This window comes from Neoarius graeffei, chromosome 3, assembly GCF_027579695.1.
Source record: "Neoarius graeffei isolate fNeoGra1 chromosome 3, fNeoGra1.pri, whole genome shotgun sequence".
In the NCBI taxonomy this organism is placed as follows: domain Eukaryota; kingdom Metazoa; phylum Chordata; class Actinopteri; order Siluriformes; family Ariidae; genus Neoarius; species Neoarius graeffei.
Window position 1 is genome coordinate 40109343 of NC_083571.1, and position 27432 is coordinate 40136774.

At 39.7% G+C, this 27432-nt stretch overlaps 1 protein-coding gene across 6 annotated transcripts in view; it reads right to left on the reverse strand.

The window, feature by feature from the left end:
* Positions 1-27432, reverse strand: part of fam135a (family with sequence similarity 135 member A) — a 182157-nt gene that overhangs the window by 82971 nt on the left and 71754 nt on the right. For 4 of the 6 annotated variants that reach the window (XM_060916827.1, XM_060916826.1, XM_060916825.1 and 1 more), the window contains exons 3-4: positions 25928-26054; positions 14871-14950 (exon numbers count right to left, since the gene is read on the reverse strand). In XM_060916827.1, coding sequence (XP_060772810.1) covers positions 14871-14950; positions 25928-26004 — 157 coding nt within the window. In that variant the 5' untranslated portion in view covers positions 26005-26054. Of the gene's footprint in view, positions 1-14870; positions 14951-25927; positions 26055-27432 lie in introns of those variants that run through there. The other 2 variants (XM_060916828.1, XM_060916830.1) reach the window with 2 other exon arrangements.

Genomic DNA, 27432 nt, shown 5'->3' on the forward strand with positions numbered 1-27432 from the left:
TGCCTGCGACCCTGTAGAACAGGATAAAGCGGCTAGAGATAATGATGAATGAAGACCACCACAGAAACCAATATAGAAACATGTAGTAGCGATGACTTTCGGAATTTTTTTTCAGTGGCAAAATTGAAAATATCAGGGGGACAAAAAAATTCAGACTATAAACAATTTTGATAACCAACCCTGTAGACAACAGGTATAACTACTGTATGTCAGATCAGCAGTTAGAATGTTTTACTCCCCTTCAAGAAACTGAAGAGGTTAGCAAGGCAATACTCTGGATATGGCTCATATCTATGCACAGCTAAGGAATATTTCCAAGAAATTTATCAGTCTAGAAGACATTCACTGCACAACAGTATCAGCGGACAAGAACTTATCAGCAGTTGTTACATGAATTACAGAACTAGACGAAAGAGTGGAGTGGCTGGAGGACACCATTAAGGAACTGAAAGCATCATGGAAGGCCAACTCACTACCTCCTGGTCAGATTTTTGCACAAGAGTGATAGATGGTCGTAAAGGTAGCATGCAACAAATGAGATCACAAAAAAGTGATTTTTGACTTTCCCTGACATCATCAGGGTTACACAGCAGAAGCATTAGGAATTCGAGGCGTGCAAGAAGTGCTTTGCATATGCAATGTTAAGCTTGCCATGCTACTGAGGTCTTTCACTGATGTCACAGGTTTTTGTTTATCACGCAGCGTCTGCCATATTGCCGGGCAAACAAAGAAACAGCTCCAAGAGTTAATAATGAAAATCGAGATGACTGCAGTCAGTATAACCTCTCTGAAACTATTAAAAATTGATATTACACCAGCAAATCAGGTCACATTCAAAAGCTGAAACATGCTGGCATCACAGAGCCATATAATTTACCTACAAATGTATTTATTTATTACCTCCGCCAAGGAGGTTATGTGTTTGGTAGCGTTGGTTTGTTTGTTTATTGGTTTGTCTGTTAGCAACATTACGGAAAAAGTTATGAACGGACACAAGTAACAGTCCATTAAATTTTGGCGGTGATCCGGATCACCTTCTGGATCCTGGATTTTTTTTTAAAGGATTCTTGGCGGAGGTCTGCGCTCTCCGAGTGCTTTTCTAGTTTATTCATTCATTCTGCACATTGTGCTCTTTATCTCTGCCTCTGTATGCGCTTCCTGCTTCAAATGGATTGAATGCAGAGGAGGAATTTTGCTGTGCTTGAATGTATGTGTGACAAAATAAAGGCTTCTTCTTCTCAATTTGCCCACAAATGTATTTATTCCACTTGAAAAGCATATGACAAACCAGCTACCAAATTTGGGATATTACGACATCCTGAACTATTTATATTTGGACTTCTACATACACTGGAGAGATGCTAAAGGCATACAAAAGTGCAGATGCCTACCAATATTTTGAGGCAGGTTTCGTGCATGCCAGAACATTATGGGAAATTCCTGATAAAGAAAAATACCTTATGATGACAAAGGTAAGCTCAAATGTGGACTTCTAACAGTAATAATCAAGCCAGGGCCGAGATGTAGCATATTTTATGGTGTTTAGCCTAGTCTACATGATCAGTACATAACATGCTGCTTGTCTAGCCGTGCTTTAGGTCTAATAAAATATATTGTGTCCAAAGCCCACAGCCAGATATACATTTTAACACTGCACAAAGCTTTCATACTAACCTAACAAAATGTTCTCACACACACAGGAATGCTTTGCTGGCATCCAGTCTTCCTGTTTACCTGCAGCTTGCCATTTTTCTCATCTTTCTAGGTTCACCAGGAAGCAGTGCAAAGTTAAACCAGGCATATCTCCACATCTGTTATTACATCCAAAAGCACTACAGGTCTCTGGCATTGTTCTTTTAGATGTAACTTCTGCAAGTGTAGGGATGGATTGCCATGCCCGTAACCATAGTAACCCTTTCACAGTACAGTTTGAACACACCAATCTCTGTACTCGACGCCATGTTCTATCTCCGCCCATTCTTCTGACTCCCTGTAACGGTATTGGATACAGAGGATACCGGATACCAAAAATACAGTGACATCACGACTGCTTTAAACCAGCGGTGGAACCGAAATTCTGTGTCTCTGGCGGTGGATTCCGTGTGTGAAAGAGAGAAGCCGATGCATTGGTGCTACAGAAGGACAGAGAACAAAGAACGAGCTATTGATACCGGACCTTTAGTCAAAGTTCAATGTATTTGACCTTCACAGAGTTGTAATAATAATAACAACAACTGAACCGGTTAGTTACTGCAGCCCACGCAGTGCTTCAAAGAGAAAAGGCGACTGGATCCCTTTTCCTTTCTCAACGTCGACGAACTATAAATAAGATTCCTTCCAGATCATCGGACAACCGACGGGACATCGAGGATCTTCAGCTGATGAGTTGTAAGGAACAAAACTGTCTTCTTCCTGGATCTGCGTTCCACACTATCTTCGGATAACAGAAGGCTCACTTTCAATTGCTAACAAGAGCAATCACCCCAAGTAAGGCTAGCATCTGGACAAAATTGTTAGTTTTACTCGTAGCTAGTTAATGTGAAGAGTGTTGTTTATTTGAATTCATTTATGATTTAAATGTACACATTTTGATTCACATGAAGGTCGGTCTTAGACCACATGTTGTTGATTTACTTTGTTTACTATCTGTATTTAGTTAGATTGTGCATGCTCTCTCTTTTTAACTCCCTCTGTCGTACTACACTCCTCAACATTGGGATTTGAGTAGAATTTAGGTTTAAGGCCTAGCAGAGACTAGTTTGAACTATAGATTCGTTTGTTCATTTTCGTGCGCTGTGTTGACCATCCCCCCCGGGCGCGGCTGGTATGGAATTTGCATTCCATACACACGCTCACAGACCCACAACACACACACACAAGCACGTGGTTTCCCCATCACATTTTAACATCCACTCCCCCCTACACTAACACTGGCTATAGACCCTTCCCACGTGACGTCACGACAAACGCGGCCGCCATTTTGGACATGAACTACCAGTAGTCTACCACAGCCAACAACGAGGAACGATGGCGAAGCATCGAAAGGATTATAGCCATCAAAGAAAGTTTTTACTTTCAGCAAGACTTCCATCATGCCATTATATTGTTGTGCACCTGGATGTAGTAACCATCAACACACAAGGCAAGATTTATCATTTTATCGGATCCCGACAGATGCTGACCGACAGAGAAGATGGATGGTCTCTAAAATATTGCCAAAATGATGTTTATTGACATAGCAATCGTGTGTAACGGGAAGCATTTGCATATCCGAAGTGTTGTGTTTACATCAAAGATAAAATAAACCGATATGACAATGACTGCTGCTGCCAGGTTGGGGACACAAACTAGTAGAAAGGAAGTGTGCCAACAGTGCCAACACACTTCCTTTGTGGTCGATTCTGCTTTAAGGTAAGATGCATTTAATTATTCGTCTGCTGTGGGTTTGGAATCGGTAGCCTGACCGATTCGTTCATGTTTGTGGTGCCATTTGTTTGTTGACGTGTGTTGAAATGGAAGATTGGTTGTTGACATGATTTCCAGTGATGCTTTGGTGCTGCTGTGGATCAGATGTGTTGAGTAGCCTGACTGTTTTTTTTTCTTGCGTGTGGTATCATTGTTGACACGAGGTTGTTTTTTGAACATGCCAATGCGGACACGATTTCCCCCGATGAGTTATGACTTCAGACGCGATGCGTGTGTGGAGGTGTGGAGTCCACGTGATATGTGCGTAAGATAGGCTTCTCATGTGTTTGGAGATCCGCGCTCCGAGACAAGCACAAGCACCCCCCCAGGGAAAAAAAAAAAAGGGACCCCCCGAAAATATCGGCATAGTTCGAACACTGGGTTGGAGAAAGTAATGGCAAATAGTGAGTGCACAAACCATAGAAGGTAAACTGTACACAGCGCCAGGGCAGTGTGATGGTATGTCTACTTTTAGATTGTGTTAGCTTATCAATGAACACACTCGTCACTCGACGAGTTTCACGTCTTTACGACGGATACTTAAATGTGTGTTAGATATTATTGTTGCAGTCTAAGCAGTCATTGTAGCAGCTAGATGAGCGAGAACCGAAAGGGTCTGTGCCATAAACCGTTATTTCTTCATGTCCAAAATGGTGGTCACGTTTACGAAGGTCACGTGAGTGAAAAGGGTCTATAGCTTATTACTTCTGATCACCATTAGTGCCTTAATTATCATATACACTACTGATTCTTATTTGTATATATTGCATCACCATTTATATTGAATTATTCCTTGGCTGCTATTGTTGCTATATCTGATCAGTATTAGTTTGCTAATTCATGTCAACTATTTCAATAAATGGTATCTTTGGAATAAACTGTGTCCTGTTTATTGTTACAATAGTCACTGAATGCCAACCTCTGCCAAGAAAAGTATTCTAATTGCCTTTACCCATTTGCTGGTTATATGAATATTATAGATCAAGAGTAAACATATTATATTAGAGCTACAATACTCACTAAACTATAGCAACATCACCAGGTTATTCCAGTGATTTTAATAGTTTAGCTATAAACTATTAGACACTTGAATTAATGATTAATGAATTTATGAGACTGATTCCTTTTTATATAAGACTGATTTGATGAGACTGATTTGATAAGCCTATTGCACCTACACAAGTTTGTCTGTAGATATTTACTGAATTGGGCTTAAAATCACTCACATACACTTGTCAGGCATTGTCCAACACAAAGCTTGCCCGGCAACATGGCCGCATAAACAAATCCGCAGTGACGATGATGTCACTTGAAAGTCCTCCATACCAGACCATCCTGAGAACTGAGGATAATGGAGGACACAAATGCTTTGACAACCCAAACAAAGAAATGGACAACATTCAGAAATCGGAAACTTAAGGACACAATAGGAAACAAAGTGATGGGACAAATTAATTAACCAGACATTGCTATCCAGTCACCTCAACTTCGGTCCTTATTGCAACCAACTTTTACTTGAATGATGTGGCTGGATTGGGTGGGCAAGTCATCCTGTCAATCAACAGATCACAGACCAATGAGTCTTCTGCAGTGTAGGTTCGTAATGCAGAGTTGAAGTTTGCTTATGTTGAGGAGTTGGTAAGGGAAATTTGGGAGTAGAAATTCCTCATCATCATAAGTTCATATGGACTGCATGGCCTTTTTCATGAATGAGTTAATTAATGACGCTCCAAACTGGTTCTAAAGCAGATAAAAACTTGGCCAGAAGGAGCCATCCCTGCTCTCCAGGACTGTTTTGAGAGGACTGAATGGCACATGTTTAGGAAGGCTGCAGCATCTGAGGACCCAAGATGCTGCCTTCAGAGCAGGTGACAGGGCAGCCCTAAGAGTAGTGAGGGCCAGACTGTCTCAGGCTATTAGTGCAGCAAAGCACACACACACCCAGAGACTCCACAGCTACTTTCATGACAGAGGCAACACACGGCACATGTGGCAGGGCATCCAGACCATCACAAATGGCAGGACAACACTACCTGTCTGTGACAATGATGCCTCCCTTCCAGATGCGCTGAACAGCTTCTACACATGGTTTGAGGCACAGAACACACAGCAATGAGGAAGATCATCCCTTCTCCCAACGACTAGGTGATGTGTCTGACTACAGCCAATGTGAGGAAAACTCTACACAGTCAACCCACAGAAGGCTGATAGACCAGACAACATCCCCAGTAAAGTGCCCAGAGGATGTGCAGATTAGCTGGCAGATGTTCTCATGGACATCCTCAACATCTCCCTGAGCAACGCCATTGTTCCAAAGTGCTTCAAGACCACTACCATCATCCCTGTGCCAAAGAAGTCTTCAGTGTCCTGCCTCAATAACTACCATCCCGTTGCACTCACACCCATCATTATGAAGTGCATCATGAGGCTCATCAAGACCTTGCTGCTTCCCTCACCGGACTCCCTGCCGTTTGCGTATCACTGTAACCAGTTAATAGATGACGCCATAGACACCATCCTTCATCTGGCCTTTAGCCACCTGGACAAAAAGGACACATTTGTTTGAATGCTGTTCATAGACTTCAGTTCAGCATTCAACACAATCATTCCTCAGCAGCTAATTGGAAAGCTGAGCCTGCTGGGCCTGAACGCCTCCTTCTGCAACTGGATGCTGGACTTCCTGACTGAGAGGCCTGTCAGTCCAAATTGGGAGCAAAACTTCAAAAAGCGCAATATTTGCACTCGCTGCACTCATGCACTTTATGTTGATATATGTAGATTATATGTAGATTTGTAGTCCTCCAACATTTAATGTCACACCATGGTCCTGAAGAAACGTTCTTTCATTTTAAGTGTGTACTGTACCAACTGTATATGACTGAAATGACAAAGTCTTGACCTTAATTGGGCAGATAAATATACATTTCTCCACCTGGAATATAAAAGGGCTGGGGCACCCAATTCAGGGGAAAAAGTAATGTGGGTTTCCCTCCCAGTTCAAATTAACCTTCTGGGGGTCAAGAAGCTCAGCAGGTTTAGAGTGAGTAGGTCATATATTTAGATTAATATCTTTGCAAGTTTCTATCATACAAGCATGATATTCACAGAAACTTTATACTTTACACTTTCTTACGTGCCTACTGCCAAATATTATATTTTTAAATCACCTAAATTAGATGAAACATGTCACCTTACTCAGTCACACCTGAGTCAGAGCGCCGAGTGTCCACTTACTCATTCATAAGACGAAACATGGTAACAGCATGACAATTCCTTTCACTCTTTCAGTTTTGATTGGTTTCTCTTTCGCGGTGGGAATACCCACCATAAACAGGATAAAATGTCAGCCATAGCTTCGGCTACCTGTTTGGAGGTAAAACTTATTGCGAGATGGCACGCCGATTTGATGCTCAGGAGGCGCTTCAGATGATTCAGGATAGCGATGACAATTTCAGTTGTTCATCGGAGCTTGAGGACTGAGACACTGATGATGAGCGGTGTTGTTTTGAATTTCAACTTGATTCAGCCGAAGATCAACTCAAGTAAGTGCAAATAGTTCTTCCATTTCTTATGAGCATAGTGGTTGATAGGAGTGCGGTGTAGTGGATAACCTTTGCATGCTTCTTGAGTAAATAAAATGCATACCATCACTTCCTTGCTCTCTTTTTTTTTCTGGCACTCTTGTGATTTTGGCATTTTTTGATGTTATGACTTTCAAGAAATCTAAGTAGTATTTTCAAAGTTAAATGATGTTTTTGCAATCAGCACAAGTTCACCTACAATAATATCTATTTAATATGCATGTGATAATTATACTTTCTTTTTTTTAAAAATAACAAATGACGTTGTAAAAAGCAGTTTTAAAATTGTGTTGGAATGTGTGAAAAAACATTACCTTACCCATTGTGATGAACCATTTTGGTCACTTGAGGTGATTCTGTTCGAGTCTTAGGAATGTATCAAGCACAAAAACTTGCATCTACTCCATTGATCTGGACAATTAAATGGCCATCAAAAAAATTATGTCCCATTGTTTTGGGATAAATAGTAAATCACTCTTCTCCTTGAATACCCCTCCCACTACCAACTCTTTATCCAAATTAATCAAACTAATTTATCAAAATTAATCCGCAACAAGTCAGTAACATGACTGGGAATAAAAACAGCATCCCAGAGAGGCTGAGTCTTTCAGAAGTAAAGATGGGTGTGGTCCACCACTCAGTGAAAGACTGCGTGGGTAAATAATACAACATTTTAAGAATATCGTTCCTCAATGTGCTAAAATGGACTGCCTGCAGTCCAGACCTGTCTCCCATTGAAATCATTTAGCACACTATGAAGCACAAAATATGACAAAGGAGATCTCAAACTGCTGAGCAAATGAAATTTCATATCATGCAAGAATGGGACAACATTTCACTTTGGGTCTCTCCAGTTCCCAAACATTCACAGTTTGTTGTTAAAAGTACAGGTCATGCACCAGAGTGGTAAACATGTCCTTGTCCCTACTTTTTTGAAACATGCTCCTGGCATCAAATTAAAAAATAAAAAATAAAAACCTTGGTTTCAACTTTTGATATGTTGTCTTTATACTATTTTCAGTGAAACATGATTTTGCAATGATTTACAAATCATCACATTCTGTTTTTATTTAGGTTTTACATAGCATCCCAACTTTTTTGGAATTGGGGTGGCCAGACCAGAGCAAAATTCCTCTTACGACACAGTCAAAAAGAGTTCTGTTGTATCTTCGGGGAAAGATTAATTTATTTAAAAAGCTTAAATAACAGAAAGAAAACAATCCAAGGGCCGAAATCATGAGAAAAGACGCAAATCTTTATAATAGACAAAACACTTATTCCTGAAATGATGACAAGACACAAGCATTAACAAAACACAAATAACATGAAATTAATGGATAGATTGTGGAAATGAAAATCATCAAAGCTCAATATTGGGTTACTGTCTTAAGTTGGATGCCTGAGACCCAACACAGCAAAGTGGAGGCAGACGCTTGCGCATTTACTCTGGAAGTTCTTGTGCTGCTTTGAAGATGAGCTTGTGGTAGAAGCATTCAAAAGTATTACTTTAAAGCATATAAAGTCATCTTGAGGTTTTAGGAGTTCTGTGGGTCTCGTGGCTAAAGTTTCTTTAAGAGTGAATCTTTGTGTTGCAGATGGATGCAGTGTGTAGTAGTGGAGATTCGTATCGATGGAAAACAATGAAGAGCTCAAAGTTTCTTGAATGGTTAATCTTTTGTTGCAGCTCGAAGCAGTGCTTTCGCAGAATGGAGGGTCTGTAGGATGGCTCAGTGAGGCTTCCATAAAACAAAGAGCTTGAAGTTTTGTGTGCATGCTGCTTATGTTGTGAGCTAGTCATGCATAATTAATTATGCAAAATCATGATCTGGTCAATCAAAGGTTGACTATGTGGACAGACCACCTCCAGACAGCTCCTCACAAACTGAACCTGAGCCCCAGTGAATGCCTCCCCTCAGGATCCAACAAGGCATGGATGATATGGTCATGCCTCAACCATCTTAGAACTGAAACCAGACGATGTAGAGTCCTGATGAAGAAATGGGGATACAACAGAGATGAACAAACATGTGACTGTGGAGCGGAGCAGACGATGAAACAACTACTTTTCTGCCCGAAACTATCAGAGCGATGCGCACAGGAGGGCCTTGAGAAGTCCCCCCCCGGCAGGAGCCCGTGCACAACACTGGGCCGGAGTAATATAGCCAGCATGGTGACCCGAGATGAGATCTGGCCAATGGGCTTTTTACTTCACCCCTTGGGAGGTGGTTTATATAATGATTGTATATTTTATATATATATATATATATATATATATATATATATATATATATATATATATATATACACACACACACACACACACTGGTGCTTGAAAGTTTGTGAACCCTTTAGAATTTTCTATATTTCTGCATAAATATGACCTAAAACATCATCAGATTTTCACACAAGTCCTAAAAGTAGATAAAGAGAACCCAGTTAAACAAATGAGACAAAAATATTATACTTGGTCATTTATTTATTGAGGAAAATGATCCAAATATTACATATTTGTGAGTGGCAAAAGTATGTGAACCTTTGCTTTCAGTATCTGGTGTGACCCCCTTGTGCAGCAATAACTGCAACTAAATGTTTCCAGTAACTGTTGATCAGTCCTGTACACCGGCTTGGAGGAATTTTAGCCAATTCCTCCATACAGAACAGCTTCAGCTCTGGGATGTTGGTGGGTTTCCTCACATGAACTGCTCGCTTCAGGTCCTTCCACAACATTTCTATTGGATTAAGGTCAAGACTTTGACTTGGCCATTCCAAAACATTAACTTTATTCTTCTTTAACCATTCTTTGGTAGAATGACTTGTGTGCTTAGGGTCATTGTCTTGCTACATGACCCACCTTCTCTTGAGATTCAGTTCATGGACAGATGTCCTGACATTTTCCTTTAGAATTTGCTGGTATAATTCAGAATTCATTGTTCCATCAATGATGGCAAGCCGTCCTGGCCCAGATGCAGCAAAAAAGGCCCAAACCATGATACTACCACCACCATGTTTCACAGATGGGATAAGGTTCTTATGCTGGAATGCAGTGTTTTCCTTTCTCCAAACATAACGCTTCTCATTTAAACCAAAAAGTTCCATTTTAGTCTCATCCGTCCACAAAACATTTTTTCAATAGTCTTCTGGCTTTTCCATGTGAGCTTTAGCAAACTGCAGATGAGCAGCAATGTTCTTTTTGGAGACCAGTGGCTTTCCCTTTGCAACCCTGCCATGCACACCATTGTTGTTCAGTGTTCTCCTGATGGTGGACTCATGAACATTAACATTAGCCGATGTGAGAGAGGCCTTCAGTTGTGTAGAAGTTACCCTGGGGTCCTTTGTGACCTCACCAACTATTACACGCCTTGCTCTTGGAGTGATCTTTGTTGGTCGACCACTCCTGGGGAGGTAAACAATGGTCTTGAATTTCCTCCATTTGTACACAATCTGTCTGACTGTGGATTGGTGGAGTCCAAACTCTTTAGAGATGGTTTTGTAACCTTTTCCAGCCTGATGAGCATCAACAACGCTTTTTCTGAGGTCCTCAGAAATCTCCTTTGTTCATGCCATGATACACTTCCACAAACATGTGTTGTGAAGATCAGACTTTGATAGATCCCTGTTCTTTAAATAAAACAGGGTGCCCACTCACACCTGATTGTCATCCCATTGATTGAAAACATCTGACTCTAATTTCGCCTTCAAATTAACTGCTAATCCTAGAGGTTCACATACTTTTGCCACTCATAGATATGTAATATTGGATCATTTCCCTCAATAAATAAATGACCAAGTATAATATTTTTGTCTCATTTGTTTAACTGGGTTCTCTTTATCTACTTTTAGGACTTGTGTGAAAATCTGACGATGTTTTAAGTCATATTTATGCAGAAATATAGAAAATTCTAAAGGGTTCACAAACTTTCAAGCACCACTGTGTGTGTGTGTGTGTGTGTGTGTGTGTGTATATATATATATATATATATACACACACACACACGCGCGCGCGCACACATACATACATATATATATATACACATACACATATATATATATATATATATATATATATATATATATATATACACACACACACACACACACACACACACACACACACATACACACACACATATATATGCACACACACATACACACAGGTATGCGTCGACTTATGACTGCGTTTGGTTACGACTGACCGGTCGTAAACCGATCTGGTCGTAAGTCGGCCTATGTTAAGTATATTGTGATGTGTAATGATATTGTAATCATCTTAAAGTCTTATTTTATCAACATTTTCTTATTTAATTACTTTGACTCATTATTTGGTTTAAGTCAAACACTGCATACTACACTGCGTACAGTACAATTCGTTTAATATGTTCAAAACAAAAAATATGAAATACAGGTGTGAAAAATAGAAAACATTTTAGTTTGAAACATACCAAAATACAAATGTAAAACATAGCAAAATACAAAACTTAGTGATCGCACCATCAGTGGTGCTTGGCTGTGGGTCGTACGCTCAGCTGGGAAACACTTGCCAGTCATAACCAGACGGTCGTAAAGTTGCATAGGTTGTAAGTTTGTAAGTCGACGACTACCTGTGTGTGTGTATATGTGTAATATATATATATATATATATATATATATATATATATATATATATATATAAAATCCGGATCTGCTTGTCTGACGAGACAAGTTGATCATTTTTATGATAATTATTCAAGATTTAGATCAATCAAATTCCAACAAAACTAGTGTGTTCACTTTGATCTGGCCATGTTATTGTTTATGAAATTCCAGGGAAGCAGAGTACAGCAGGTGCGCATATAAAAATAACCACATCGTAATATCTAATTATAGATTATTAGATTGGCGGTACAGTGGTGCAGTTGGTTAGCGCTGTCGCCTCACAGCAAGAAGGTCCGGGTTCGAGCCCGCGTGGCCGGCGAGGGCCTTTCTGTGCGGAGTTTGCATGCTCTCCCCGTATCCGCGTGGGTTTCCTCCGGGTGCTCCGGTTTCCCCCACAGTCCAAAGACATGCAGGTTAGGTTAACTGGTGACTCTAAATTGAGCGTAGGTGTGAATGTGAGTGTGAATGGTTGTCTGTGTCTATGTGTCAGCCCTGTGATGACCTGGCGACTTGTCCAGGGTGTACCCCGCCTTTCGCCCATAGTCAGCTGGGATAGGCTCCAGCTTGCCTGCGACCCTGTAGAACAGGATAAAGCGGCTAGAGATAATGAGATGAGATGAGAAGTTAGTTTTATAGTTTTAGAATGCAGAATGTAATTTAGGATTGTTAAGACTTTGATTTTAATGTTAAGACTTTGAGTTTAATATTTAGCTTCTTAGATCCTTTATTAACTATTCCTGTGTAACTTGACCTTTGTCCAGTAAAGAAGACACTTCTTTGTTAGACTAAACACAGTCTTTGTTTAAAATTGTCGTAAAAACATCTCGTGCTTTGACGTGCGTAAATGCTGAGTTGCTGAGTTGTTAAAAAACATCCGTTGATATGAAATATTTTGCTTATGATTGATTCAAGGCTTTACTCTCACACACACACACATATTGATGGAATTAAGATGTGATTTGCTGACTTAGCACAAGATATCAACACATTCACATATGCACACACAACACACACACACCCCTCTCTCTCACACACACACACACACATCTGCGCACACACATATTCGACAGACACAAAACACAACACAGCCTTTAGAAAGATAAACAGCTTTTTGGGATGTTATAAAAGGTTGTTTGGAATATTTCATCTTCCGTGAAAAAGCTGTGAATAAACAGCCAATCTCTGGTTTTCTGGTCTGTTTTTTTCGCAGTGTTTTTTCGCCCCAGAATTCTGCAGGTGGCACGAGGGCATTGGTCTCGAGAAGCCGTTCCAGCTGGGGGAACCTTTACACTTCCCGACGCTGTTCAACTGTAAATCAAGTTTTCCGTTCAAGTAAACGCTAAAGGGAGTCCTCATACCTATTTTGAATAATTCCATACTAAAATAACCTTAAACTCAAAATAAAAGAGCTTTATTTTAGCTTGATGGTGTACAGGGTGCTCAAAATCAAGTCTCTCTTATTAGAGGGTGGAGCCCAAATTTTATATGCAATGGACTGCATCTGTGCAAATATTTGAATTGTGCCAGTTTGGTTGGTATAAACCTGTATTGAGTCCACTCTGATAAGTCAGCAACTAAGAAAAAATACAGACTAAGAAAAAGTGAAGAATACTTATTTGACTTTATTTTTCAAGGGAAGAAAGTGGAGAATATTTTTCAGAACCCACGGGGAACCCTGATACACACAGGCATCCTTGAAAATTCGCTGAACAAAAGATCATAGACATTGGAACAGTCTTTCGGTGGGATTCGATGACATGGCATTCTTGAAATGAAATTCTTGAAATTAAGGATCCTTCTGTGATATTGAGAAGCACCCACTGAGTATTTTCATTCCTGTTCATCCTCACGTTTTGTGCTTCGGACAGTATCGTTTGTGAGTAGAACTTTGCCCGTTATATTTTTCTCTCACTGACGAAAAGAATCTAAGTTTATAACTTTGAGTTATTTTTCTTGATTTTGTAAAATTTATATGACTTGATTGAATTCTTTATTGCATTATACATCAGTGAACATACTTGTATGGTCAAGTTCTGAGAAGCTATTGTTTTTGCTCGCAGTTTCACAAGATTTCTCTCATCTGTTTAGCTATTAAATTACATGGCATTTAGCAGACGCTGTTATCCAGAGCGATGTACAACAGCTATCTGACCGTTGTGTTAAGACACAAAATAAAAAGACAAAATATCTTGAACTGTTAAGATTTTTAACAGACAACAAAAAACAGTTTCAAAACTAGCTCATCTATAAAAGGAAAAGATTGGATCAAAGTACTTCTATTGCTTACAATCACCAAACCAATCAGATACGTAATCAGACATGCCTCTCAACCATCCAATCAGTGTTTGCCCAATACACAGCACCAAAGATATGCACAATGCGGAGCAAGTTTGTGGGAAGCCTGTGCACCTGCTTGTCCCTGTGTGCCACGTTTACCCATGATCCCCCTCTGTGCCTCATGACACAAATACATCTCAATACAGAAGTATAAATCAGCCTTCTTATGCAACATATTCACGCAAATACACTACCGTTCAAAAGTTTGGGGTCACTTTGAAATGTCCTTATTTTTGAAAGAAAAGCGCTGTTCTTTTCAATGAAGATCACTTTAAACTAATCAGAAATCCACTCTATACATTGCTAATGTGGTAAATGACTATTCTAGCTGCAAATGTCTGGTTTTTGGTGCAATATCTCCATAGGTGTATAGAGGCCCATTTCCAGCAACTATTACTCCAGTGTTCTAATGGTACAATGGGTTTGCTCATTGCCTCAGAAGGCTAATGGATGATTAGAAAACCCTTGTACAATCATGTTAGCACAGCTGAAAACAGTTGAGCTCTTTAGAGAAGCTATAAAACTGACCTTCCTTTGAGCAGATTGAGTTTCTGGAGCATCACATTTGTGGGGTCGATTAAATGCTCAAAATGGCCAGAAAAATGTCTTGACTATATTTTCTATTCATTTTACAACTTATGGTGGGAAATAAAAGTGTGACTTTTCATGGAAAACACAAAATTGTCTGGGTGACCCCAAACTTTTGAACGGTAGTGTATATCCTAACTTTGAAATTATGAAAATTGATGTTCTTATGAATGTGCTTGCGTAACTCATGTTTGTACATGTGCTTCAGAGTCAGAATGAGAACAATTTAAAAGGCACAGAAATACAAATGTGTTGAAGAGGACTTACTTGTGGGATGAAGAAGACTGGTCTCTATTCTGTGAGGGATCCGAGGGGGTACTTTCATATAGCCACGGACCTGATAAAACCTGTCAATCAACAACTGTCTCACTGACACACTCAAGAAATGGAGTCAAAACACAGATTACACACACACACATATATACACACACACACACACGGAGGATATTACACGGCTGCGCAAAGATATGAAGTTTATCTCCGAGTGGTGAACATGTTCACAAATGAGTGAAGTGAACGAGTGAAAATGAAAATATTTTCAACACGAGAAGATAAACGTCATATCTTTAAGCCAATGTGTGATGTTTTTATTATATAGACACATTCACAAAGTGTCCAAATTTCTAAAAACAATTCATTGATTTCCTCATGAGTGACCTTGAGAATTATGTCACTGTCCCCATTCTCGATGTCCCAGATGTAGTTTGTATGAAAAATACAAGTGGTGTATTTCCCAGTAAAGCACTCGTGTCCATAGTGTGTGTGTGCGCGCGTGTGTGTAAAAATCACATTCATACATACATACATACATACATACATACATACTATCCACATTCACTGGATATGAGCCATCGCACACTTTGATTGGCTACTCTAGTACTAAGCTATCAGCTCATATACTGTGAGTAGAGAAAAAATAAAATGGCAGCGCATGTTGCTGAACCAACCAAGGCCGAAATAAAAACTCTACTCAAAAACAAAACTCCCCAAAAAATAGCAAGAAAATATGTAATACTGTAAAAGTATTTGATGGTAAGAACATATCTTTTTTTTATTTTTCAAGAATTATAGCTTTTTTTTTTTTACAAATTGCTACTATCATTTCGTCAGTTTGTTTACATGAAATGATTGTCAGACATTTTATAGAAAGTTTTCATTTATCAAATTTGCAAAAAATAAAAAATGCTCTGTTTCTGAAAATCCAGTGAATGTGGACACAATAAAACAGTTATTCCACTCAATCTCGTCGTACATGGCTTATAGCCAACTCGGCGCTATGCGCCTCATCAGCTATCAGCCCATGTACGACTCGATTTTGTGGAATAACTATAGCCTAGGTCACAACCGGACGTACGATTCTTTGGCCGTGCGATTTTTGGCGTTTCCCAAATCGCTGCATTTTTTTTGTTCGTGGAGAAAGACGCACGTTGGCCGCAAGTTTGTCTTGCAACCTGAAAAATACGTAAGCGCCCGTAGAGTTTGCTTGACATGACAAAGAACCTCTGCGGCCGGTCTGCAGCCAGTCTACGGCTCGAAAATCAGTACATCACGCGCGCCTTCCATGCGTTTCTTGCGTTTTTTGCACGTAGACTGGCCGTAGGAGCACGTACGGCCGGTTGTAACAGAGGCTTATTATACGTACACATTTTTATATATATGCGCCTAAATCAGCCCTAAATGCCACCATTTGAAATCTTTATATAAGACTTTTTTTTTAGGGCTGATTTAGGCACAATTCAACACTTCAATTTGCTGTTTTTTACCTTGTCAAATATGCAAGGGGCAAAATTTAAAAGGGCAAAATTAGATTTGAAATGAAAACACTTCAAAGCACACCTCTTCATTTTCCAATTCCAGGATGTTAGGAAAAGAAACGAGGTCAAATCATGCAACAGCACCATCTCGCAACCAGCACCGAGAACGTGGTTTTATGTATGGTTGTGAATGGCAGTCAACCCTTTATTTTTCACTTCTGGATTGAGTTCCAGGATAGTTTAGACCCATATATTACAATATCTTCCTATAGCAGTTAATACTCATTTTCAGAGGGGAACAGGAGATATTTTGGTGCGGAAAGTACTCTGCATAATTGACTTTTTTTTTTGGGTGTGCAAGTGACAGCGTAGCGCTGACATCACACAGCAAGGTGGAGTGCTACGTATCCACACTTTGTGGAAAGCCCTGACATACATGAAAGATACATTACCAACAAAACTGCCACATACAAGCAGCAACAGGTAAACAGTAGCAGCATTGAGTTGCAAAAGTGACAACAAAACACATGTTCAAACAAATAAAACTTAAAATTATCTACACGTAAAAATAAAAAGAAATTAACAGGCCAGAAAATAAATGTGTCTTAGCCTTCGCTTTAAAAACAAAGTTGGATGGAGCACATTTAATGTCTAAAGGAAACTGGTTCAAGAAACAAGGAGCAGCAACTGCAAAAGCTCTACCGCCTTTTAGTTTAAGGCAGAACCGTGGGACATGTAAAAGAACCTCACTGGCAGATCTAAGAGACCTAGAGGCTGAATGCATATAGCTAAAGCCCGAGATATAAAATGGGGCCTTCCCATTAATTAATGGGATATTAAACTGAATTCTAAAATTGACAGGAAGCCAATGAAGAGTGGCCAGATGTGGGGTAATACGTTTACCTTTCTTTGCACCAGTCAGCAGATTTGCAGCTGCATTCTGGACCAACTGCAAGCATGATATTTAGGATTGAGGAAGACCCAGGTATAGAGAATTGCAATAGGCCAGTCATGCTGAATTACTTCATGTACAAAAATGTACAAGCAAAAGAGAACTGGCCCCAGGATGGACCCCTGAGGAACCCAATAGGTGACCGTTAGGGTGCATCAGTTGCCCTCACTTTCATAAAATCTGATGCATTTTTGTTTGGGTGTTCCTTTTCACCAATAAAGACGTCCTATAAAATTTTTTGACCATATTCAAAAGTCTAATGGTGGCACCATGAGGTTCATTTTTTGCCAAAAAACGCTTATGTTTTCGCGCAAGGTTTGAATCACAATGTTGGACTCCATTTATTGATTTCTTGTGACCCAGAGATCATGTTAAGAACCTTTGCAAGGGATTGAGAAGCATTAATGTGATTCATAATACATTTGTATTGTTTAAAAGTAGTTGAACAATGATTAAATGAACAGCTAAAACTCAAACTGTGCTTGATAATATATTCAGAATATGTACTAAAAATGTGTATCTAAGATATTTGGTATACTCTATAAGGTGCCATAATGTTTCATGAAAAGTGATCGAAATTTTGCCATGAAAGTCATAAAATAGCAGCTTTTTCCATAACTTTGAGCTCCTGGTGCCGCCATTAAACTTTTGAATTGTGTCAAAATATTTCACCCAGTGTGTTTTCTTACCAAAAGGAACATAAAAACAAAAATGCATCATGATCGGAGGAACTTTTCATTTTTAGGGGGCAACTGATGCACCATAGTGACCGTAGCAGAGGATGAGAAGAAAAAAAGAGTTGAACCTGTGCTTTACCCTTTATGCCAACCCAATGTTTGAGACGATTCAGAAGTATGTTATGATCCATGGTATCAAAGGCAGCACAAAGGTCCAATAAAATCAAAACTGCATTCCAACCCCTGGCAAAAAAAAAAAAAAAAAAAAAAACAGAATCACTGCTCTTGGAGGATGTTCACAAGGCTCAACATGAACAGGATTCCGACTGTTTGGGATAACCAAATGTTTGATCTGGACCAGTCAAATCCGCGTCTGCCTCTCCAATGGGACAAGTTGAATATTTGTTGAAACTCACCAAGTTTAAAGTAATTATTCAAGAAGTACATTAATAAAGTTTCAACAAAACTCGTTCAATCACCTTGATCTGGCCATGTTACTGTTAATGAAATTCCGGGAAAGCAGAGTACAGCAGGTGCGTGTGTAAAAATAACCACGTCGTAATATCAAATGATAAATTGCTGGACTTTGAATTCATCGAAATCGGAGAAATGGCAATCAATCAAATACCTCAATAAAATAAATACCTGTGGTGAATCCTCAGTCCATTCATTCATTCATTGTATTTTTCTTTGGTATGGTCCACATTAATGATCGCAAATGTCAAATATTTTGCGGGAATTTTACGACAGTGCCAAATTCATGTTTTGTCCCCCCATTCGCAACGTGATTGTCACTCTTATCATGTCCAACTTGTTTTCTTTCGGTTTCATTTCTTTAAATTAATTTATACTTCAAGTTTTACTGGATTAATCAAGATTTAACTTTATTTCCTCCAGAAGCTTTGAATTTGGGCGAGTCTAACGTTTAAAATTGCAGATCAGGTAACAGCTAGAACACCACATGCACCATAATGGGACATTGGATAGTTTTTATATTTTGTTACAGGTCAAGTTTGAGTTTTATTGAAAAAAAAATCGAAATAATAAAAGCATAATGATTATCATAATTATACCTGCTTTTTGATCAACTTTGTTAACCACTTTCCTTTCAATGAACTAGTAAATACATAGTAATAAAAAGGGGTACGGTCAGGACAAGTGTAAAATCTTGCTGCTTGGCCAACTGGACAAGTGAATTGAAAAGATAAATGTTAAGCTATGGATCAATCAGCTTTTTTTACTCTGTAGCAAAACACAACTCACAGATATAACAAAACTATTTTTGTTTCACAGCTGAACATTCTGGTTTTGTAAAAAATACCTCAACCAGGGCTTTGAACCAGAATTTTTTTCCTATTGGTTCATTCCGAACAGAAACGGAATTTTAACGTTTCCGGTTTTGGGTTCCACCATTAAATAGACGTTCCCGAACCGGTTAGAACAAAAAAATTTCGTTCCCGGAACGGTTAATTACGTTCCCTGTCAGCTGTTTAACAAATGGCTATAAAATTATGTCTCTGTCTCATCCAGCTTAAGCCAAATGTAGGCTAATTCTATTACAACCTTCATTAAATAAGTCAAGAAATAATTCAAAACAATTATTTCAAATGTTGGTGATTTGGATTCTCAGTATGTCTTCCCATCTACACAAACAGAAAAAGTGCCAAAAATGAAAGATAATTCATTTAGTGTGTTACCAAAGGCTAGTCAGGCCCTATAGCGGGCTACCGCATGACGTCACCGCGCCGCGAGATTTTGTTAGGCGCCATATTGGAAGACCAAGTACACATCTATGCAAGTACATACATACATAAAACAAACTACACCTGAAATGTAGCCAGGGCCGGTTCTGCCTCAGAAAAGTAACCATTTGTCCTACCTTAAAACTCGTTTTGCATTTTCTGCCTCCTTTTTTGTATTTTCAACCCTCCATTTATTTTCTTTCCTTTTCTGAAAACCCGATTTGTGTCCAGACATTTTGTTCTGCTACCAACGAACTAACTCGTCAGGTCTCGTCTCTCGAGCCCGCGATGATTCCCGTGGGAAGGGCAACAGCTGATACATTTTTACAAACGGCCAATAGGGAGGTTGCATCGTTCAGGCTCTTCTTTGCTTAGACGCTCAGTAATTCACTTATTATCACATGGAGACGTGATAGCAGTCCACCTTCCCGCTCTCTCCATTCAGTCAGCGAACGTCACACAGGAAGTGAACCCCAGCGGGTCATAGAAACTTGCGCAGGAGAAGAATGGCTTTTTTATTTGTAGGCTACGGAAACTTTGAGGAACGAAATAAAAACCGGTATTAACCGGTTACCATTATTTTTAATAAGCGTTTCTGTTCCGGAACATAAAAAATAATAAAGTTTCTGGTTTCGTTTATGTTCCATGTGAAATAGAAAAAGTTCCCGGTTTTCGTTTTCGTTCCTTGAACCGGTTCAAAGCCCTGACCTCAACCAAATTAAATAATTGTTAATAGCATATTTTTTCCTGAACAAGTAGAAGGAAAAAACATGTGGCAGCAACAACTCTCCGTCCAGACGTGGTGATAACATCTGAGGCTTCAAAACACCTCATCATTCTGGAACTAACAGTTCCCTGGGAAGAGCACCTTGAGGAGGCCAATGAGAGGAAAAGAGCCAAGTACCAGGAGCTGGTGGAGGAGTGCAGGGAGAGAGGTTGGAGAACCTTCTACGAGCCCATAGAAGTCGGCTGTAGGGGTTTTGCAGGGCGCTCCCTCTGCAAAGTCCTGAGTCGCTTGGGCATTGTAGGAGCAGCTAAGAAGAGGGCCATTGCATCCGCAAGCGAAGCCACAGAGAAAGCCACACGGTGGCTTTGGATTAAAAGGGGTGATCCGTGGACTGCTACTGGGACGCAAGTCAGGGCTTGATCAACCCCGGCTGGGTCGCCTGGGTGAGGGTGTATGATGTTGCGAGACCCGAAACACCCGAGGACCCCAGGATACATCACTGAGAATGCGTCCCAGTGCATCCATGAGGTGTTTCTAGCATAGTAAGGAAAAAAGTTATGGAATTACTCAATGATGAGGAAATTTTTTTTTTGAATGAATAAATAAAGTTAGTACTTTGTTGCACCTCCTTAGGCTTTTATGACAGCTTGAATTCTTTGAGGCATGGACTTCACTCATAAAAAACAATATTCATCAACAGGACTAGAAATTCATATATTTTTTCACCAGCCAGCCGGACTAGTGACCTTCTAAAGTAACTCGCCAAACAGAAAACCAACTAACCAAAATTTGTTCATGTATGAATTTTACTTCTGTCAAAAATAACACAAAAGAGAGTAATTACCATTGTTCATGACTAATGTGCATTTATTTCAAGACCCGAGTATTTTGATACTGTTGTTAAATACATAAATGAGAACACAGAGCACCATAATATATCAACAAATAATAATATATTGGAAAACTTGGCAACTTGGTGTATGAGTACTGAAAACAAATATACTTACTATCATGACTATAGCACCCAAAATATGTCCAACATGCTTTCTGTATTTAACCATTTATGAGAGAGAGAAAGCATTAGGAGCTTCATATTGACTAGGAATCAACTTGAAAAAAAATTAATTATTCCATAAAAATCGTATCGCAGCCAAGGCCTACCCTGCTCCCACGTTTGCTTATAAGTCCTTTGTCGTTTCTCCTTCTCGTACGCTTTATCGGCGGCATTTTTCTCCTCTTCAGACCGAGGTCGCTTTGTCCCCGTCTCTGGCGGTTTCTGTACACCTTTCAGAAAATTCCACATCGCAACGTAGCTTTGGCAGATGTAGATGTAAACAACAACAACAACAAAAACACGTGTTTAAATGGGCGATAATGTGGCCACATCTATCAAATTTGAGAACGTGATTACCGCGATATTCAACGAGATGCGTTATATGCATGCGCTGTAGTGAAAAAACGGACAGCCTGACTCGTACACGATATGATTGGGAATTCTTCGGTATTTTCCGTCCTGCCGATAAACACATCGATTAACACAGACACAGCACACGCTTAATATGTGGCGGCTTTAGTTGACGGTGTGTCTGAATCTTCACTTCATACACTACCGTTCAAAAGTTTGGGGTCACTTTGAAATGTCCTTATTTTTGAAAGAAAAGCACTGTTCTTTTCAATGAAGATCACTTTAAACTAATCAGAAATGCACTCTATACATTGCTAATGTGGTAAATGACTATTCTAGCTGCAAATGTCTGGTTTTTGGTGCAATATCTCCATAGGTGTATAGAGGCCCATTTCCAGCAACTCTCACTCCAGTGTTCTAATGGTACAATGTGTTTGCTCATTGCCTCAGAAGGCTAATGGATGATTAGAAAACCCTTGTACAATCATGTTAGCACAGCTGAAAACAGTTTAGCTCTTTAGAGAAGCTATAAAACTGACCTTCCTTTGAACAGATTGAGTTTCTGGAGCATCACATTTGTGGGGTCGATTAAATGCTCAAAATGGCCAGAAAAATGTCTTGACTAGATTTTCTATTCATTTTACAACTTATGGTGGGAAATAAAAGTGTGACTTTTCATGGAAAACACAAAATTCTCTGGGTGACCCCAAACTTTTGAAGGGTAGTGTATATAATTTTTAATTTTCAACTAGCCAGCCTAGTGACAGGAATTACCCGCCAAATGACAAATTAAGTCGCCTCGGGCGACCGGACCACCGCGAATTTCGAGCCGTGATCAATCAGGTTTCAATTTCCTCAACAGGTCAGCTTTGCAGGATTGAGCCTTGTCGTGGACTATTCTCCCCCTATTGCCACCATAAATTTTCAGACCGAGAGCTGGATTGTTTGCTGGACGTCATTGAGTTCATATGCCTTTCCTGAAGAAACCTTTTAACACTCTTTGCCATGTAGCAAAATGCATGATCATCCTGAAAAATGACTTCACCACCAAACCTACTTTCTACTGATGGAATGAGCAAAGTGTCCAAAATTTCAGTGTATGTCCTTGGCCAATGCCGATTCATGATTCATTACTCAACATCACTTGTATCCAATCATCCACAGGCCATGACTGCTTCTCTTTAGCCCACTTTAACCTTGTTTTCTTCTGTGTAGGTGTAGTGTTGGTTTTCCTTTGGTTTTTCTGGCTGTAAATCCCATTTCCTTCAGCTGATTTCTTACAGTTCAGTCACAAACTTTGACTCCCATTTCTGTCCAATCATTTTGCATTTGTTGTGCATTTTCTATTTTCAAGGCACATTGCTTTGAGTTTTCTATCCTGACATTCTGACGCGTCTTCCGTGGTCTATCCATATTGGTTTCCTTTTACACCCTTCCTATTTTGATTGTACTTGCTCCAAATTTTAAAACACAGCTGACTGGGAACAACCAACATATTTTGCCACACTCTATGTTGGATTACCTTCTTGAAAGAGTTTTATAATCCTTTCCATTGTTTCAAATGACAGCTCTCTTGTTAGGGCCACGCTTCTTTTCAATCAAGCAGGTACGACTCCTCATTAAAGTGCATATCACGGGTAAATTCAGGAGCAAGATCAATGTAATTCTCCTATTTTATATTAAACTTTGGTCAAATATCTGTCACATTTTGCGCAATACCAGAAAAATTCAGTTGAAATCGAGCCATTTGAGGTGAATTGGTCCGCCTCTGAAAAAACTTGGCATTTGGATTTCCCGGCAAACAATGATTTTCGTGACGTCGCGTGCGGGACGCCTCCCTCTGAATCCTACGCCAGCGCTGATTTGTTTATGAGAAAACGACCTGGTGGTTTTCTGCAAATTTTTTCAACGTTATCGTGTAATTATTAAAATGGTTAACAGATGTATCGTAGGAGGGTGTAGCAACACCAATCTTGATGGGATTAGTACTCATCATTTTCCAAAAGACCGGACAATGAGAGAGCTTCGTGAGAGGCACCCGGAAGCCGAGGACCAAAGCAGAGCCGAGAAAAAGACCAAGAAAATCGGCAGTTCACAAGTTGACTGTTGCCAGGGTAAGAAATAATTCTGACATCTCATTATATTCTTCATCCAAAGGTGAAGTAACATTGCGCTCAGGTGACAATTCCATATTTCAATGCAAAATCACGAGCTGCTAAACTTGGTCTACACAGGCTGTGCACTGAAACCGTGCAAAGCTCACGCAGCCCGCTGGCGCTTCCACAGGTGACGTCACGAATCTGGCTCCAGACTCCCTTGGGATTTTTCCAGACGCGTTTTGTTTTTTTTGTTTTTTTTGCTGTAGACAGATGGCCTTGTGCAAAATTACCCTTCTGGAGGAGTGTGTAAAGGGACATACTTTCATATAAAAAATAAAAAAAAACTAAATTGGTCCAGGATATGCACTTTAAGGTCTGCAAGACTAATATGCATATTTAAACTTGTGCAGGTATTTGTTTTACAAATGCTCGTTATAAAGCGATTCCATAATTTTTTTCATCATCGAGTGAGCCCATATTTTTTTTTCCTCTACTTGATCAGGAAAAAATATGCCATTCATTACAGCAACATTTTATTTGTATGAGGTATGGTTTTACAAAGCCAGAATGTTCAGCTGTTAAACAAAAATACCATTGTCTCATATGTGTGGGTTTGGAGGGTTGTTTTTTTTTTTTGCTATAAAGTAAAAAAGCTAAATGAACATCCTTCAAGAGTAGAGATTCCATATTATTTGCCAGGGGTTGTATCATCAGAGTACTACTGTGAGTAACAGAGCTTTTGTCACCTTTAACAAAACTGTTTCAGTGCTATGAAAAGCTTTGAAACCTGACTGAAAGGATTTGAGTATCTCAGATGAATTCAGGAAAAGTAATAATTGTGACAAAACTACTTTCTCCATTATTTTTGAAACGAATGGTAGTTTAGCGATGGGATGATAGTTATTTATACCCTTCACATCATGGCTGTATTTGTTTTTTTTTTTTGAATAAAGGCTAGACAACCACATACTTAAAATATGGAAATTATACTACATTTCACTGGTTATTATTCACAACTATATTTTATTTCAATGTATTTTATTTTTATTCATTGTTTTAGCCCTGCTTTCATTTATTCAAGGGTGCCAATAATTTTAAACTATATAATTTATGTAATATTTGTGTAATAAATGCTGGATATCATGATAGATCACTGATGCCCCTTTTCCACCAAAGCAGTTCCAGGGCCGGTTCGGGGCCAGTGCTTAGTTTGGAACCGGGTTTTCTGTTTCCACTGACAAAGAACTGGCTCTGGGGCCAGAAAAACCGGTTCCAGGCTAGCACCAACTCTGCTGGGCCAGAGGAAAGAACCGCTTACATCAGCGGGGGGGGCGGAGTTGTTAAGACCGACAACAATAACAAGACCGCGAAAGATCGCCATTTTTAAGCGACGAGAAGCAGCAGCTGGACAAACGTGAAGTCATCCATTATTATTATTGTTGTTGCTGCTGCTTCTTCCGTGTTGTTTTTGCTTCGATAATCGCGCCAAGGTTTATGCAAACGTAGCGACGTAACTGACGTATACAGCGACGTAATGACGTATACAACGACGTAACTGACATATACAGCGACGTAATGACGTATACAACGACGTAACTGACATATACAGCGACGTAATGACGTATACAACGACGTAACTGATGTATACAGCGACGTAATGACGTGTCTTCCCTTTGCACCGCGAGCGATGGAAAAGCAAGCTGGTTCTCAACTGGCTCACAAGTTGAACGAGTTGTGAACCAGCACCAGCACCTCCCCGAACCAGCCCTGGAACTGATTTGGTGGAAAAGGGGTATGATAGATGTAAATCTGATAAAGACAATAACTGAGAAATTACTCAGGCTGAAGACATAATGGAAGGAAGGGGAATTTTTTTTTTTAATCAGAAAATACTAAAGACTTCCTTTATTTGGACAAAAGCACTGTTGGTAGCAAGAGGAAGCAAAGTGGTAGAACTGGTACACTTACCCTCTCTGGAATAAATCCACATTGTAAAACTTGTGGAGCTCTACAGCAAATTCCACAGTGGCCTGGACCTCACACATACTGGATTTAGCGGTGATTAAACGCCAGCTTCAGTTAATTTGCAGCATAACTGTAGAGGAAAATGCACATGTAATGAAGTCCACAGTGAAAAGATACAGCCACCTCAAAAAGGGCAGTTTAGTTCACAGTGAAGCACTGTTTCTCTTGGTCATAAAGTGGAAATGATAACAACAAAGGGTTATAACAAACCAAATTCTAATTTGATACAATACAGCACAGTGGTGTCTCAATAGGATTCATTTTCAGCACATACACACACACACACACACACACACACACACACACACACACACACACACACCTTAAAAAAAAAAAAAACTAGATAGAACTCGACGCCAACGGCATCGATGGGGATGCCTCTGCCTGGGAGACGACACGCCTTATTAAGTTGTGATTTGGGGATGGACATTTGACCTCACAGTAATCTTGACCTGTGACCTTTTAACCTCAAAATCTAATCAGTTCATGTTTCATGGATGCAAACGGCGCGCCTTTTGGCGGATGCCGCCTTTTTCACGGCTGTCTGGGGGACTTGTGTGAATCGGGCAGATCCGATGAGTTTTTTTTTTTTTTTCGTTGGAGTGTCTGATTATAATTTCATCAAAGTAAATTCTGCATAAAATTACTAAATAAGCAAATGCCGTTACAGTCCATGAAACATAGGAAGTATAAGTATGAGAAGAAAACAGTAAATCAGAAAGCTGCACACGTAAAGCCAGTTGGCTGCGCGCCATTATCTGCTGCCGGCTGCACTTCACTGCACGCGCAAGGATTTCCATCAGTCCAACGCAAGTTACGTAATTGGCTTTACGTGCGCAGCTTTCTGATTTACTGTTTTCTTCTCATACTTATACTTCCTATGTTTCATGGACTGTAATGGCATTTGCTTATTTAGTAATTTTAATACAGAATTTACTTTGATGAAATTATAATCAGACACTCCAACGCTACCCCCCCCCCCCCCCCCCCAAAAAACAAACTCATCGGATCTGCGCGATTCACACAAGTCCCCCAGACAGCCATGAAAAAGGCGGCATCTGCCAAAAGGCACGCCGTTTGTATCTATGATGCTTGTCCCCAAATGCACAAATGGTGAAAGTTTGGTGAAATTCCTTTCATTAGCCTTCGAGATATCGTGTTCACAAGGTTTCGGGACGGACGCACGCACGGACAACCCGAAAACATAATGCCTCCTGCACCTTACGGTGGCGGAGGCATTTAAAAAAAAAAAGGCCTGGAAATATTCTTTAAGTTTCCATTAGTAGCATCTAACCAAACAAGCTGTGCATTAGAAGATAACAAAACATAACTAATTAAACATTCGCTCTCTTGCCAAAATTAAACTGGCATTCAGGGTTGCCAGGTCTCAGCAAAACTTCCATCACAAGTACTTCTCAAAAACCAAACAAAAAGGACTTGAAACTAGC